Source organism: Eucyclogobius newberryi, unplaced genomic scaffold (assembly GCF_026437365.1).
Source record: "Eucyclogobius newberryi isolate DKJ021-1_F unplaced genomic scaffold, fEucNew1.0.hap1 SCAF_3, whole genome shotgun sequence".
NCBI classification, from domain to species: Eukaryota; Metazoa; Chordata; class Actinopteri; order Gobiiformes; family Gobiidae; genus Eucyclogobius; species Eucyclogobius newberryi.
The window spans coordinates 26,333,253-26,347,139 of record NW_027315945.1 but is presented as its reverse complement, the minus strand read 5'-3'; the positions used below and the strand labels follow the sequence as shown (position 1 = coordinate 26,347,139).

The 13,887-nt window shown below is 42.4% G+C and overlaps 1 protein-coding gene across 3 annotated transcripts in view; it reads left to right on the top strand.

Annotated features, from left to right (window-relative positions):
- The first annotated feature begins 2,679 nt into the window (after positions 1-2,679).
- Positions 2,680-13,887, top strand: part of kirrel3l (kirre like nephrin family adhesion molecule 3, like) — a 37,093-nt gene continuing 25,885 nt past the window's right edge. For all 3 annotated transcript variants that reach the window (XM_072460481.1, XM_072460482.1, XM_072460478.1), the window contains exon 1: positions 2,680-2,884. In XM_072460481.1, the coding sequence (XP_072316582.1) occupies positions 2,743-2,884 (142 nt within the window). In that variant the 5' untranslated portion in view covers positions 2,680-2,742. The remainder of the gene's footprint in view (positions 2,885-13,887) is intronic.

Here is a 13,887-nt window from a genome sequence, read left to right as displayed (position 1 = left end):
CATGTGTTTACTAGCAGGGGACCCTTATGTTTCCATTACAGGGAGACAATAAACAGGAAGGCCGTCCCCCAGTGTTTAAGAACTACTGTTGAGGGGGAGGCTCATGTGAGGAGTGGGCCCTAATCACACAGTAACCTTTAATTAAATGTGGAAAAATATAGCTGTTTTTGTGTGGAATCCAAACACGCTCCTCAGCAGCCTCCTCTGTGTACTTTGATGAATTTTTCACCGTCCGATGCAGCACTAACCACCTGGTTTACTTTTAACATGTGGTGTGTGTTTTTGTGTTTGTGAAGACTAGCAGGGGGCGAGGGAGGGAGCGGGGCTGTGTTTGATTAAATTAAAGCGTGTCTCTCTACGATATACAAGTGAAAGACTGATTAACCAGATGATGGCCTATTATTTTAGTTAATCAATAGACGCTTGAATAACTAATGACGAGCATCAAAGCGGCAGCCATGAGCCACCGGTGGACTGTGCAGTTCTAACCTCTTCAGAAAAAGCTTTTGTTGGAACATGGTAATGATTTTTTCCTCCTGGCTTCATTGTGCTAGATAATGTATAACACCTTTTTCTCATATCCAAAATTGGAGACATTTATTAAAAGCACAAGATGCAGTCGTCCACAAAATGTCGTTGGTGGAACAAAGAGGGTGTGTCAATGTAAAAAAAATACAAAGTTACAATCAAAACAAAGAACAACCATTCAAAGCACTGGTCCAATTCTGTTTTTCTAAAGACATTATGCCCATCTGACTTAAATCTTCCTTTTCCACAGGGTAAACATTTCTCTATTGTAAGACTACAATGTGAGACTCTAGTTCAGTAAAAGATTGATTTCATGAAAGGATTTCAAAGATGTGTTAGTTCACAAAATACACAAAAATACGAAATACATAGGCTAGGACCTGAAAAGTATAAAGACTAATCTAAAGGGACTGGTTCAGTTAATTAATTTCATTGAGTGTGGATTCAACCCTGGAAATATATAGTTCAGGTAATTATAACTTACATCTTACAACAGTAAAGCCAATCATTTTCTTTTGTATCTTCAACAATACTTCTAAAAATGCTTATTATACAATTGACGTGGTCTTTTCTGAAATTTTTACTCAAAAGTATATTTATTAATCCCAATCTGCTTTCCTGCTTTTGTTTCTCTTTCAAGCCATCTGATAAATATGTCTATAAAGGATGACAGTAACTACTATTCATTGATCTAGGATGTTTTTTTCTTCCAAGTGTTGGGAAAGAGAGAGTAAAGTGACAATTACACCATTTGGCAAGACATCTGCAGCTAATCCACCCTCTAAGGCAACTGCTTACACATAAATCACCTTAATTAATCCCCCTAAACTGGAAACTAATTGAACAATATATTAATGTTCAATAGTCATTCAAAGCAGAAGAGCTCTGTTGTCAGACAGAGCGATGTTTGTTTAGTCAGAGAAATGAACTGTTTCAGGTAAATAGGAAGTCTGCAGTCACAATGTAGAACTTATCTCTTCACAAAAAGTCTCTTAATTCAATTAGTGGCGATGTGTGTATTGGATTATGCATGAATTAGTAGATGTGTATTGTAGTGATAGCGGTTTCACCTAGTGGTGTTTGGAGGTATTACACAAGAGCTGAGCCTGCGTGGAATGATATTCACTTGATTGGTTTGTTATAATGTTTTGGCCCAGAAAAAGCTGCGTGTACACAAAACATGATGAATGGACTGTTGGACAAAGCAAAGTACACATTCTGCCAACGAATATAAAATATGTTGTTGAGAAATTGATTAAAATTTCCATTGTGTTTCTCTTGGCATTTTCATTTCTCCCACATTTCGCTTTTAGTGATTTACATTTTGAATTGGCATATTTTATTGTCTTGTTTTTTTTACCAGATGTCCTTTCTGACACTTCATCATCTAGAGTAGACAAGTTGGCTTCTTAAGCACTTTTTGATGTTCTGCATGAAAAAGTCTTAAAAACTACCACTGTTCTGTTTGAAACTCAAGACAATTGACGATGAAAAAAAAAGAACAGTCCACGTGCAAAGCTGTACAATCCCAAAAATGTAGCCAGGCTGACCACCCGCGCGTCCCACACCTAATCACAAAAGGCTTTTCCTCCAGATTGCCGCAGTGTGGTAACAATATGGTGACGATCCACAACAAAGCCCTGGCCACTCGTGTCCATCATCCCATCACACTTTGTTGATGATGCGCGCCTTATATTTGCGCCGCGGAAAGAAAAAAAAACCCTCCCTCTTTTACGCGTTCCATTAAAGTCTGTAAAAAGTGTAAATGCCCTCCCCACGACACCCTCGCAGCCAATGGTGGGACCCCAGAGGAGGAGGAGGGGGGCCCCCACACACGAGACACAGCGGGGGCTTCACTTCTTCACCGTCTCCCAGTCAGAGCCCAGTGCACTCACGCAGCAGATGACAGTCAACGCGCGTTTCCCCATCGGCAAGAGGAGAGAGAAACGAGGGGAACAACGGGAGAGTGGGAGAAAGAGAGAGGAACTTGGACTGCGCACCGCGGATAGAGGAGAAAGAGAGAGCGCGGCCGCGGCACGGAGCTCACACTGTGCGCACGCGGGTCCCAGAGTGGACCGTGGGGGAAAGTTACCACTAAAGTATGGAGATTTACCAGTGACACTCTCTACCAAGTGCCCCGGAGAGATTTTATTTTTTCTATTTCATTTTCTTTCCACTGGATTGTATTGTGTTGTACTGCATCTTTGTGCGTCCATGCGCGTGAGAGCCGGTGGTGCCGCGGCGGACACAGTCGCATTGGAGCGGAGGAGAGTGAAGCCATCCACAAGTCAGCGAGTGGACGCAGCATCACGCAACATGTTCACGCTGTACCTTGTCTTCTGCCTTATGGCCACAGGTACGTGTGTGTTTTTTTTAAACATTTCTCCCCCTCTCGTGTGGATGTAGACGTAGATGCGCCGTTGTCCGGTCAGTGCGCTGCGTCAAGTGGTGTTTGGAGGTGAAGGAGCAGCCGCGCGCATATGCTGCAGTGCCGCGGTGCTGCTGGAACCTACGGCCACGGGTTGTGTCTTATTACTTTGGGAAATGGTCTTTAAAAGTGGAGTTTGGTTAGAGGTAATTGGCTTTGGAGCTTTGTGGAATAGCCCGGACACTTGGGCAATCTGGATCTTGCTGTTGTAGAGAAGCGCGCTGAGTAAAAGTTACGTTTTAAATGAGTTTTAAAGACTGGATTGAGAAGGCTGGTGGTGATGGACTTTGGACTCGACTCTATCAAGGCAAATCCAAACATGCCTTTTGTCATAATTAGAAGCTGTTGAGCATCTGTCCGCGCAGGTTGGAATTGACTCGTAACGGACTTTTGATCTGCTTCTCATAAATGTTTGCTGGTAATCCGCCTCTGAAAGCGAGACCTCAAATTAGACAGATTGATAGAAATGCCATGAGTGTTTATTGCTGTGTTGAATATTGCCCCGTGGTGCTTGGTTGAGCTATGTCGTGATGAGTAAAAGATGTGCTAACGGAGCGTTCACCGGAGCCGGAGCGTGTTGTGCCTCGCGGACATGTGGCTGTTTAAGAGGAGTTAAAGAGAGAAAGAGATGAGGGACTTTTCTATTGTTTGTGCCCTGGACTTCACCGCACCTGTCTCACCTCTCAGCCCATCAAAAAAAAAAACAGTCTGTATTTAAACTACCCAGCTCGCATTCTTACTTTACATTTACATTATGTGCTAGAAGTGCAACAAAAAAGAGGGGAAAACAACATGTTGTGTGGATGTTTTTGATGTATGTCCTCTGTGACCACTAAGTGAATAAAAAACAATCTTGAGACATTTCACAAACAGAACATCTATATTTATCAAGTATAAATAATCCAATTATAATGAGGCAAGCTTCTGAGCAGCTGCTTTAATCAATCTAACTAATTTAGAGCTGCAAATGCCCTGTTGCAAAAATAAAAGCATTGTGCAATTAATACTGAGCCTCCTAAGTGATCAGAAACAGAAATAAACCAGTTATTAACAGGAATGATTCACTGAATGCAGCATGGCAGAGAGTGGGCACAGTTTGAGATCTTCTGAGGGAGAGACAAAAGAGGGAATAATTTAGTCTGTGATTGTTGTAGACGGCCTGTCTGTAGCTTTTGCTTTTTATCATATGCACTTTCTCAGACACAAAAACAGACTTGCAAATGGCACGGTGAATTCAACCATTTGTTCTAGTCTGCCCAGCTTTACCTTTTTAGTTGCGGTTCCACATGAGTTTGTCATTCTCGGGAGCCGCAGGGGGTGGGATCTGACACCAGTGGACCTCTGCTCCCTGGTGCACTAACAACAGCTGGATGAAAAGGGTCTGTCTCAGGGCACCCTATACTAACACACCCTCTCTTACACACACACACATAATGGGAACGTAACAGCTGCCCTAATTAGAACCTAAGAGACCCTAGGCCTCATTTGTTGTGGCACAGTCGCACACTGAGCCACTGATGCTCTAAATTGGCTGCATTCACAAACGCATCTGCAGTTTAAAATGTCTTCTTTTAAAGTTGGTGTATACTAGGCTCAGAGTTCAGCCACGAGTAGGCCTGTGTGTCGCCATACTACACTGATAATTTACTCTCTCACAAAGTCCCCTGGGCTCCCGGAGGAATTGGATTCCATAGTGCATCAGTATTCCGAGTAACCTTCAGTGAGCTCCTCTTTGGAAACCTTTTGCTTTGGGTAGCTTGCCTCTCATCGGGCCAAGTTCAAAGGCTGCGAGTGGAGATTACAAGTTTCTCTGCTTTTCCTCTTAAGTCGCGTCGCCTCTCGTGTCTCGCTATACAGTGTAACGCTACAGAAATGTTCCACCTTGCTGCTTATCCACGAGAGGGAGAGTATTTGTTTAAAAGGCCAGGGGCATTTGGCAGATCTCATGTTTACTTGCTCATAAACAAATGTACTTAACATCACAAGTGACTTCAGCCTCGTCATTTCCTCTCACACCACAGCACATTTGCATCTCCTTAGTGCAGCGCTGATATGTTTTCGGACACAGGGGCAGCGTCACCACAGAGGTTTGTTTTTAGTTAGTTTAGTTTAGATGTGCATATTTCATGAACGTCTGTTAGGACTCATGATTTACACCAAGCAGAATAATATCTGTTTTAATGAAAGAGCTCAGATGTGGCACAAATGTCTCCATAATTAAACCGTATAACACAAAATTTAAACCCAACAGGGCTGTGGATGTGGAAAATGCTGTTTTTCAAGAAACACAAACACTATAGCATTTTAATTACAATATTACAGTAAGAAAGGTTAGTTATGGGCCAAGGACAAAATGATTAATTATGCTGCAGAACCATTAGTGTTAAGGGATTTGGAACTAAACACATAGCCAAAGAACAAACAGTTACCTTGAAAAAGCATTTAACTTGAGGATTAGTCCAGCCTGGTCTCCAACATATATAACGTCTTCATCCTTTTCTATATAATTGCAAGATGGGACCTGTGCCTTGGCAGAGGCTGTGATGCTATATTGTGATTTGTTGTGCATTGAAACATATTCCTGTTTCCAATACCTTTCTTTAAAGTGTTTGCACAGCCCCGCATACCATCTGTCTCAGAAACAAACATTACATTTTCTCTCCGTACCTCTCAAATTTTAAGCCTTGAGCAATAAGTGGGTAGGAGACATAAAGTTGTGAGGAGGAACCCCAGCCAAGCGGCAAGATACGGTGTGCACAATAGTTGCCGACACAGCAGAAAGTGAACAGAGCCGAGTCCCGAACAGAAGTGTCTTGCATTATTTAGGAGACACAGTCATGGCAAAGATATAGATGAATTTTGGCCTACTTTGATTTCCTGTCTATGTGGAAGCCAAGTAATAGTTCAGCTGCTGGAGTGTTTTATTGAACATTGTAGCAGATTTGTTTAAGATTCACTCTCTGGATAGGAGCTAATGGTATGATTTATATTGTAGCGGCGCTCTACTTAAATACATTAAAGACAAGATTTCTGCTGAGCATAGACTCAATTAATATACTTCTTGCATTTAGCCTTTTTTTAAAGTATTGGCGCTGAAGCCTTTTAAAGTTGACTAAACTATTGCCAGTCATGTTTATGTCACTTGGCAGCCTTCATATTTATCATTTCAACATGAACACCCCCACGCAATAAAGTTCACTTAGAGAAAGTCAGAATTCACACAAATATTTCTCCAGTGATACAAGGTTAGTTAGTTAGTTATGAATATTGTGATTCAAAATGCAATCTGCAAATCTCCATAGATCACGTACATCACTAATGGAAATGAAACAAACAACTCTTTCCTCTTCAGGAAGGCTCCTCCCATGGGCTGGGCTTACCACAGAATAGTATAAATATCGGAGTTCTCGACCTAAATTCTTTTATTGACAATGACTCTTGGATGAAAGTCCAGATGACTACAACTGAAGTTTTTTCTACTATGGAACACGCCTGGACGAATGAGGGATTACACCGACATCACTAATGGAAGTCAAGATTATCGTGATTATTCAGGTTACAATGTTATATATTGCCCAATGAAGTAAACTGGCTGTTTATGTCAAATTAACTTCATTTGACCATTCAGAAAGTTTGGCTTTATTAACCTGGTCACATACTAAAGGACTGGTGATCTAATCCGACAATTGTTTAATGAATTTCACAGTTGTTTGAACACAGCGTGAAGCATTGTTAAAAATAGCAAAACCGTGATGTTTCTTCTCACACCAATCTTAACACCAAAATGTAATTGTGAACCCCTATTCTTATTTTATACCTGTCAAATTCTTTATAAAGTTATATATTGCAACAAAAGTCTGTGCACTATTGAACACCAAAGTAGCAAATGTTATTCTATTCATACACGCTTGCTCTAAAAGTAGATGGAAAACAAAGGCATTCGCATTATTGCCTTCTCCTAATCAGCTTTGTCATGTGGGTAAACAAAGATAAAGAACTTGGCACTGTGTCCTGAAGCGTTGTTATCAGCTCCTACTTATTTAACTGGATGTCTTCTGAGCTTTGGCACCAGAAGGGAAGTAGCCTTAGCTCAACCAAGGATGCTACTTGAACCTTCTTTTTTTTCTTTACCTTAGTCTGTCATTTCCTCTTTTTGTCTTCTGCTTTCTCCTGTCTGCCTGTCTTGCACACGCACATTGTCACCTTGTGTTCCACCGAGGGCACTCTGAGGATCCGGTTGGAGGAAATGACAAAGAATGGGACAATGCAGGGCTGTGTCAGCTTCCTGCCACTGCCTGGAGTCTTCTTCTTCCTATTCTTTCCCTCTAGTTTAAGCACCTGAGGCAGTATCATCTACATACAGACTGGTGAGGGACCCAATGTACAAGTTGTTTATTCTTTTCTGCAAGCACGCAACTGTAAAAAATAGAAAAGAGGAAGGATTAATTTGGTGCATGTCATTAAAACAGCACCCCGAGGTAAATAGTCATTTTCATACAAAGCTATTTAGGAAATCCTTGGATTGCATTTATTTTCCCTTGATAAACAAGTCACCTAGAAAGACATAGCATTTCAGAAATCTGCAGAGTAGAAAAATGGCAGATATTGGCTACCACCATTTACTTTTTATTTTCTAACCACTTTCCACCCCGCTAGACAAAATTTCATATCTCTTGCCAAGACACAGAAAGCAACGGCAAATTGAAATTGTCAGTGCTGCAGCAATATCTGTTCTTGTGTTATCTCCTGCATCCATGTTCCTAACAGTGTATTTAGGATTTTTTTCTTTTTCATGTTCATAGTGGAGTGAAAGGGGCATTTGACCAGACACTACAAAAATCTGCAGAAAGTAAAAGTTTTCTAAATATAAGTAAGTATGTTTTGTAAAGTCTGAGTATTGAAATTTCCTTCTACATTTTTTGGAATAAAGCAGAACAGGACAGAACATGACCAGAGAGAAAACAACTAAGTGAAAAGAACACAGGTAATGGCACGTTCAAATGAAAAACATAGTCCGTCAAAATTGTCCATTTTTCCCTTTTTCTATTGTCTATTCCTGTGTCAGTTCTGTCGTTGATTGTTGGTTCGGTTTGTGTCATCCATTTTTTCGCGACGGCCTTTTTCCTGCTGCCAGAAGTATGCTCCATGGCAGGAGTTCCGAGGCCCAAACACATAGTTCTATTGTCCAGTGGGACGCCAATGCCGAAAACAATTTGTAGTGCTCTATTGATCTCAGAGCAATATCTCTGAAAGGTCAGACAGTCCCATAACACATGGTAATGGTGGACCATAGTGTTTCCATTCGTCTGTCAAAACAAAATCACCTTCCCTTTTCCCTCTGCCTTTGTTAATATGTGTTTTATTTTCTCCATCCTCCTGAAGTGAGTCACTCGGTGCAGGAGGTCAAGGGCACAGACTGGAGATGACTGTGGTGTCTCTGGGCCTGCTTGCCCTTTCTGTAAGGATTAGTCAAAGTCCAACTGTCAAATTAATAAAGCTCAATCTCCCATGATATGTCATCTCTTTAACAAGTAGGATCTACATTACACAGCCAATGACATGTTGGATGGACAGGAAGCTTAAGATGCCGCCCGTCTCTGGTTAACCGAGATGCCAACGGGCTTGGTGTGAGAACAGAGGAAATGAAAGTACTGCTATAGGCGGAGAGGTCAAAGGGATTGAGCGCCAGGAGCCCTGTGTTTCAGGTAATGGATACGCTTGTGTTGGCGAAAAGCATACCTGCGCCTCTTTCTCTTCCAGCGAGGGAGAGGTGAAGAAACAACAAAGGTGAAACAGCGGTGACTCTGAAGGGGATTAATGGAAACATGATATCGCAACACCTCCGGCTAAACGTGAGGTCTGCACTTGGACATGTGGGCTCGTACTTTTGTTTGTGGTATTATAAGAATGACAAAAGGGCTGAGAGCTGGAAAGAAAATACAATCCTATCCAAGCCAAATCAAGGGAAAGTTTGGATGGGATAGAGATAGAGAGACGGGACTGCAAGGTGAACCTAACACCTCTGTTGGGGAAAGCGGACGGGCCATTGTTCCAGCACAGTGCACCCGTCTCAGCCAGGCGTCCCACCTCCCAGGGGGGCAGAACGAGAACGCGCAGAGGAGAGAAGAGGGACCGATTGTTCCCTCCTCAGACTATCCACAGATGGGGCTGCGGCACACAGGATGCTGTCTGTTTGCTTTGGAAATTCCCAGGCGTTTGCTTTGCAGTACAGAAGACTCTGGGGGATAGGGAGAAGCGAGAGTGCCAGTGGAGACAGGGAGAGTGGAAAAAAAGATAGCGAAAAGAATGAAAGAATTAAAAGGACCTTGCCTAATATGATGTCAGTGTGAATATAGTGCCAGGGAGGGAAGACGAATGATGCAGCCCTACAATGAGAGGGTATTTGGGTGTTTCCAGAGACATATAGAGCTTATGGAGAAGAGGAGGAGAGTAAAGAGCAGTGGAACAATAAAAAAGAGAGATAAGATGAAGAAACCTGGTCTGCATTTGTCATTTGGTTTGGTGCAGAAGCCACTTGTACCTATTGTTCTCCATAATTTGTTTTCTTCCAGCCTGCAAATGGGAAGGGAATAGAGGGGCGAGCTTCAGCTACAGAAGCCATTTATTTTTGTAATAATTACATAAGTGAGACGGCATAATTAGATGTATAGCTAAATAGACAAAAGGATGAGAGAGAGATGGTCGTTTGGGAACAAAAAGCGTCGATGAGCCTGAAAAGCCTTCTCTATTTCACATTGGAGAGTGCGTTAAAAGTAGAATCAAGGCGGAGGAGGGAAGGGTGATCGCAGGGATAAAAGATGAGAGAAGTGCAGAGGAAAGCTGAGGAGGAGACAGATCTCATCTCTGATTGGTTACATCAAAGGCTGCCTGCAGATTCTCAGAACTGCTTGTTGTGGTTTGTTTAGGAGGGGCCCCGAGAGGGATGTTTTTGGGGGGTCAAGGGTCATGTGACAGGCTTTTCGCTCTAGTTCAATTTGCGCCGCAGCACCACCACAGGCCACAACCTTAGAGCAGTCATTTTCTACCGCTGTGTGATGTTGTTCAAAGGCACATGTAGTCAAGGAAAGAGAGTCTTAAGTACAAGCTACATCAAACCCATGCCATTCAGTTCTCCATTTTGATACTTTAGATTTTAGAAGCCTGTTTAAAAATGTACTTTAAGAGTAAAAAGTAAGTATTTTGGGTCAACAAAGGTAAATTCAAATCAATTTCTTAATATTTCTAGTGAAACTTAAGCATATATTTGTATAAAGCTGTGACTTGAACGTTTGGGAAGAATGTCACCATGAACACACTAAAAATGACAACTGCTTTTCAGTCTAGTTAAAAGTGCAGCAAAGTAAAAATACTTAATACAGATACCTAAAAATAGTACCTAACTACATTACTTTAAATTTTGCAGTTTGTTACTTTCCACCACTGCTTCCAGGGACAACAAGTCTAATTGCTAACTACCCAAAAGCTAATCATTATTTGAAAAAAATACTCAAAAAAACTCACGGTGACACATTTTTGTACTTTGAGAGTTCTCGTACAGTCCAAAATCAAAGACAGAGTTTAGAATGAGGTACCAGCTTTGAAGTATTCCCCAGTGTGCTGCGGTGTAAAGGCCGTAGTCTCGTGTGTGTTTGAGTCATTGACTGATTTGGCACGTTTTTTCCAGTCTAGATGAGACTTTGAACACAGCACATAGCGGGTTGTCGAAAGCTGAATATCTGTCTGATGGACCAACAGCAACTGAGAGCCTATCAGTAGTGTTTGTGCTTTGTGGAAAACAACATTTTAATTGCGTTGTATTTAGTGCCACTTAATGTTCCCGCGTGTGCATCTGCCTAGGTTGACTCGTGGGTGATGCGTGGGTGTGTTAAACATGTCAGTGCTCTTTCAGGGACCTGCAATTGTGGAAAAAGATAAATAGGCGCTTAATGAATCTACTCAATCACCATCATGTTTAAACCACTGACCAGAGACTGAGCACTGGACAGACACCTGATTGAAGTTAGGCTTTTTTTTGGGTGTCTTTTTAATTTTTTTTGTGGCAGGCACGAATCAGCCTGTCACGCTTCAAGATTAACCATTCACTGCGACTCTAACTGGTCTGTCTCTCTCTAAACAACCCCGTGACAGACCAGTCTATACTTTGCTATTGTGAAGTAGAGTTCTTTAAAAGCCAATTTAAACCCAATCCCTTTGTTTAACCCCCCAAGGAATTCAAGCTGGCTTCATATTGTGTTGGCTAAAGGGGGTGTGAGCGCCTTTTTGGTTTTTGTGTGCATCATCTTTGAACATGTGATAAAAGAGCAGGGCCTGTGTCAGAACTGGTGAAGGATTTTCGGTTATTGCAAGAATCAATGGTCCAATTCAAAAACCTTTTATAGCCATGACTGTTGCTGTAATTCTCTGGAAATGGACAGTGGTCATGTGGATCCCTATAATAAAGCTCGAGGCTTGGATCACAACTAAAGTTTGTATTGAGAAAAGCAAAGTCTTCTGAGGATTTCAAAGAGGCTCACATGATGGGGGGGAAAGAAGATTCACTGCTTCCCTTAGATTTTGCAAAACCACTATTCTGCCAAAGGACAAACATAACAGTGGGCCTCAATTTGCCTTGACAAATAAGCGAGTACTCTGTGAGCTTTGCCTGCTTTGATCCCAGGTAATGTGGTAACAGGCAGCTGGCTCTTGCATTACCCATAGCATTACAGTGTGTGTCTGCTCAAACTGAGGTACGTGTGTGCGTGTTTGGTCTGTTGCGGGTCCAGCATGTGTGCGCTTTCACACCAATTAATGAATTGCTTTATGTGCCTGCTGAGGTGGCGATGGCCTGTCTCTAGCGAGGCTTAGCTGTTTTTTCTTCCCATTCTCTCTGTTCCATGTCAGGTTATGATGTCCAGTGCTCTCTCTCTCTCTTTTCACACTAACACATTAATGAGATCGCTCTAATTAGTGCCTCCATACAGGGGTCTAAACCAGGAGGGCGCAGTGGCCATTGTGTGTTGCTCTAATCAGGGGAGACCGAGGGGAACCAGTGGCACTATAGTGGGAAAGTTCACACATACAGAAAAGGCCTGCTTAAATTAGCCCACAGCTTAATTGGGAAGAAAAGATTTGTGACCAGTTTTAGGTTTGGCGCCTCAATCAGATGCCGCACTTAAAAAAGTATTTCCCTCATATTCTCATAATCCAAACTGTCCAATATCAAATAATCTCTCAACCTTTTTTTCCATCTTATTGCTCAAACGGTCTCCTCTGGGGGACGAGGTGCTTGTTAAAGCAAAACACTCCTCTGAGGCTCATGTGGCCACACAGATAGAGGAGATAATAATAGAGCCAGATAGGTACGAAATAGGGCATTGTGGAGAAGTGATGTGGAGTTGTGCTGCTCTAACGTGTGTCCCACAGCACTTAACATGCCCCGAGCTGGATCTCCTGGCACTTAATTACAATCCAATAAGGTGCTGCCTGTTGGTCATTGTTCCTGCAGTGTGTTTAGCCTTTTCCAGAGCTCCATTCGCTGCTTAATCTGCCGAGAAGCTGAATGTCAATAGGTCAGGTCAGATTCCAGCCCGTGGTACAGCAGAGCTACGCAGAGGATCAGCAGGATGAAGGAGGGGCGTCATCTCTTGCTTCTCACCATATTTTTTCTCCGTTGTTGTTCTTTCCCCCTCCTCTCCTGCATCTCCTCTTTTCTTCTCACTTCTAATCCATCCTCTTGATTGTTCTAAGCTGCTTTCAGCCAGCCGCTGGGAGGGCGGAGGGCTCCTGGAGTCTGTTTTAATTAAGATTTAAAAGACGACTCCCTCAAGAAGGAAGATTTAAACGCAGGACAGGCTGAGCAGAGTAAATGAGAGAAGGTACGACAGATTGTTGAGAGAGAGCTCAACAAATATCAGAAATCACCCTGAGAATAAGTAAGAAGCTATTATTTAATGCACACAAAGTAAGCCGAGCAGACACCTACACGTTCACACTTTCAGTCAGACTCTGAGGTATTTGAGAGGCTAAGCCAAATGGGATTTTTTTCATTTGTAATCAAGCGGTACAATCTATAAAGATTGATCTCAACTTCCTGTGATTCATAGCGTATCCTGTGAGGGTGATATGGGATCAGCAGTAGCCAGCAGGCAGCCAGAGGGACTTATCTCCACGCTGCGTCTAATGATCGATCATCACACCAGATCAGCTTAAGAGGCTGCTGCATGCGCTGTTTATCGCAGCCCAACCCTCAACCTTGTGACCCGCACGCACTTAGTTTTCACACTTCACTGTAATTTGATTTTTCCATAAAGTTTACTTTGACTGTCTTTGTAGGATATTTACTGTTTTATCACACCTGGCAGGACACAGCTCTCCTTAAACACCAGCTCAGTATCTTCACATCAGGGAAATGAAAATGCTGTTGCTGTATGCCGGGCTACTGAAAATGTGGTCAGAGAAAACACTGGAATTAGAAACTGTGTGCCAAGTACCCTTTCTCTTATCAGAAGTCATTATTTTATTGTTTAAATTCCGGCCTTGCGCTCTTTTGTAGAGATACCAACGTTTTCTTTTCTGAAGGTCAACAGCCCTGCTCTGGTGCCTCTACACAGACTTTGTTTGCACGCTTCAAAGTTAGTGGATGGGCTACTTAGTGTGACTTTGGCTGGACTTTTCCTTTTAACATCACTTCTAAATGCCAATAAAAATGACTCCAAAATCCTTTTCAACTCACTTCTATGAAATCTCCAGCCCATCCAAATCCCACTGTGTCTCGTTCTCACATTCTAACCATCCACAAGTATCAGACGGAATCAATCAGGCGCGTGCTGTCCAATTGCTAAACCAGTCGCATTGCTTCCATCTGTTCCTATTGGCAGCTTTACATTCTTTAACACCCGCAGATTTGGTGCACAATGAGGTGTTTAAGTTCA